General features: G+C 34.5%; 1 protein-coding gene across 1 annotated transcript; it reads right to left on the reverse strand.

Moving 5' to 3' along the window:
• Window positions 1–83: 83 nt before the first annotated feature.
• On the reverse strand, window positions 84–1,836 carry LOC105559609 (ATP-dependent DNA helicase PIF1-like; the record flags this gene model as incomplete). Its single annotated transcript, XM_012008034.1, has 1 exon — window positions 84–1,836. A coding segment is annotated over one exon (1,753 nt), but the record flags the coding sequence as incomplete, so codon positions are not given.
• Between the last annotated feature and the right edge of the window lie 53 nt (window positions 1,837–1,889).

Raw genomic sequence — 1,889 nt, forward strand, 5'->3', positions numbered from 1 at the left:
ATGTATTGCGCTTTCATATCGATGCGCTAATTTTCTTAAAGCATCAAGTTTATCAGCATTAACCAACTCTTTTCGAATAATACTTGACTGCAATAAGCATTGTAACACTGCATTTGCATAGCATGAGACGTTATCTGTATTTTGAAAACCACGTATGATCCAATAAGCAGTATTTCGTTGAGCTCCTTCATCTTGCTCTTGAACGGAAGCAATTACTTTTGACGATGTCCACAGAACGTCTTTCACTTTATGACGACGTTTCGTCGAAATAGTAATTATTTCCGCTTGCGGTTTATATGTCTTTTTCAATCGATTATACTCAATAATAGCTTCTTCACTAGCTATTACAGATGAAGGATCATAATTAATTAAATGTACACCATCGAGAGATGTTACTCGAGATAAAGCAACATATACTTGCCCACAACTAAATACAGAATTACCTATATCCATAATGGCGTTTTGCAAGCTCAATCCTTGGCTTTTATGAATGGTGATGCCGTAACTCAAAGAAATTGGAAATTGTTTTCTTATAACATATGCTCTATCCATTACTTTAAACTTGACGTTTACTCTTTCAATTAAATATTCGGAACCGGATGGTACAAGAACCTTGATCTTTTCTATATACTTACTAGAGATATCCTGTACAACTGAAGTAACTTTAGCGATCGTACCGTTTACAAGACCCAAACTGGCATCGATATTGCGTCTTATCATAATTTTCGCTCCAATTTTAATAGTAATTAGTTTCGAAAGTCCAGCTGTTCTAGAATTGTCATCATCAGTATCTAACAATAGCTTTTCAACCTTCTTTTTAATATATTTAGTACATTGAATCGCATCTTCAGCAGTTAATAATATTTCTTTCGAAGCAATACGATTTAGCATTGCAGCGTTAAGAACGTCACACATATGACAAGTAGGCAATAAACAAACTGCGTCAGACGGAAAATTATCAATATAATTACATAATTCTTGTAATCTCGTTTCAAAAGTTACACCTTTAAAAGATATTTTTCTACTTTCGAGAATATCATAATCAGACTTAATTACCAAACCAACGCGAATTCTCGATAGTAATTCACGATAAGATCCATCTCCTTGCTGGCGCATGTTGATTGTCAATTCATCATAATTAAATAACGTAGCCCATATATTAGGAGCACATAACGAACCGAGGTATTTAGAAATTTTTTCATCCGATAAAGGTACAAAAGCAGGATCTTCGTGTACAGGAGGTAACTGAAGCAAATCTCCAAATAAAAGAATATGCTTTCGGCCAAACCAACCGTCATCGCAATCAATAGTATCAAATATTTGAGATAATCGTAGATGTATATACATAAATGACAAATTAGATATCATTGACACTTCGTCAATTATAAAAAGAATGACATCTTTGAGATCTGCTCGTAAAACTTTCAACACATGATCGGACAATTGTTTATATTTAGGAGTCTGACCATGTTCAACAGGTAATTGAAGCAATCTGTGAACTGTTAAACCGTCTACATTAAACGCTGCTATACCAGTAGGGGCTGCTACGGCAGTATCCTTGTTGAGGTTTTGTTTAATCCAGCATTTAATTGTTCTTATGAAGAAACTTTTGCCAGTACCTCCTTCTCCACTAACATACAATCGCAACAACGATTTATTCTCCGATAATACAGTATCGATAACTCTATCAAACACTCTTCTTTGATCTGCATTCAGTTTTGAAATCATTTCAGATACGTCGATTTCCTGAACTAATTTGTCACCGAGATCTTTAAAATCTTGCATCGCTTCACCAGCTTCAATATTTTGAACACCTATCGGATTATCAGGATCATCCTGAGATACATTCTGTTTTTCCTCATCTAATTGTTGTTTTACTAATTCTACAG

The sequence above is a fragment of the Vollenhovia emeryi genome, unplaced genomic scaffold, assembly GCF_000949405.1.
Source record: "Vollenhovia emeryi isolate VEMERY1.0 unplaced genomic scaffold, V.emery_V1.0 DF946494.1, whole genome shotgun sequence".
In the NCBI taxonomy this organism is placed as follows: Eukaryota; Metazoa; Arthropoda; class Insecta; order Hymenoptera; family Formicidae; genus Vollenhovia; species Vollenhovia emeryi.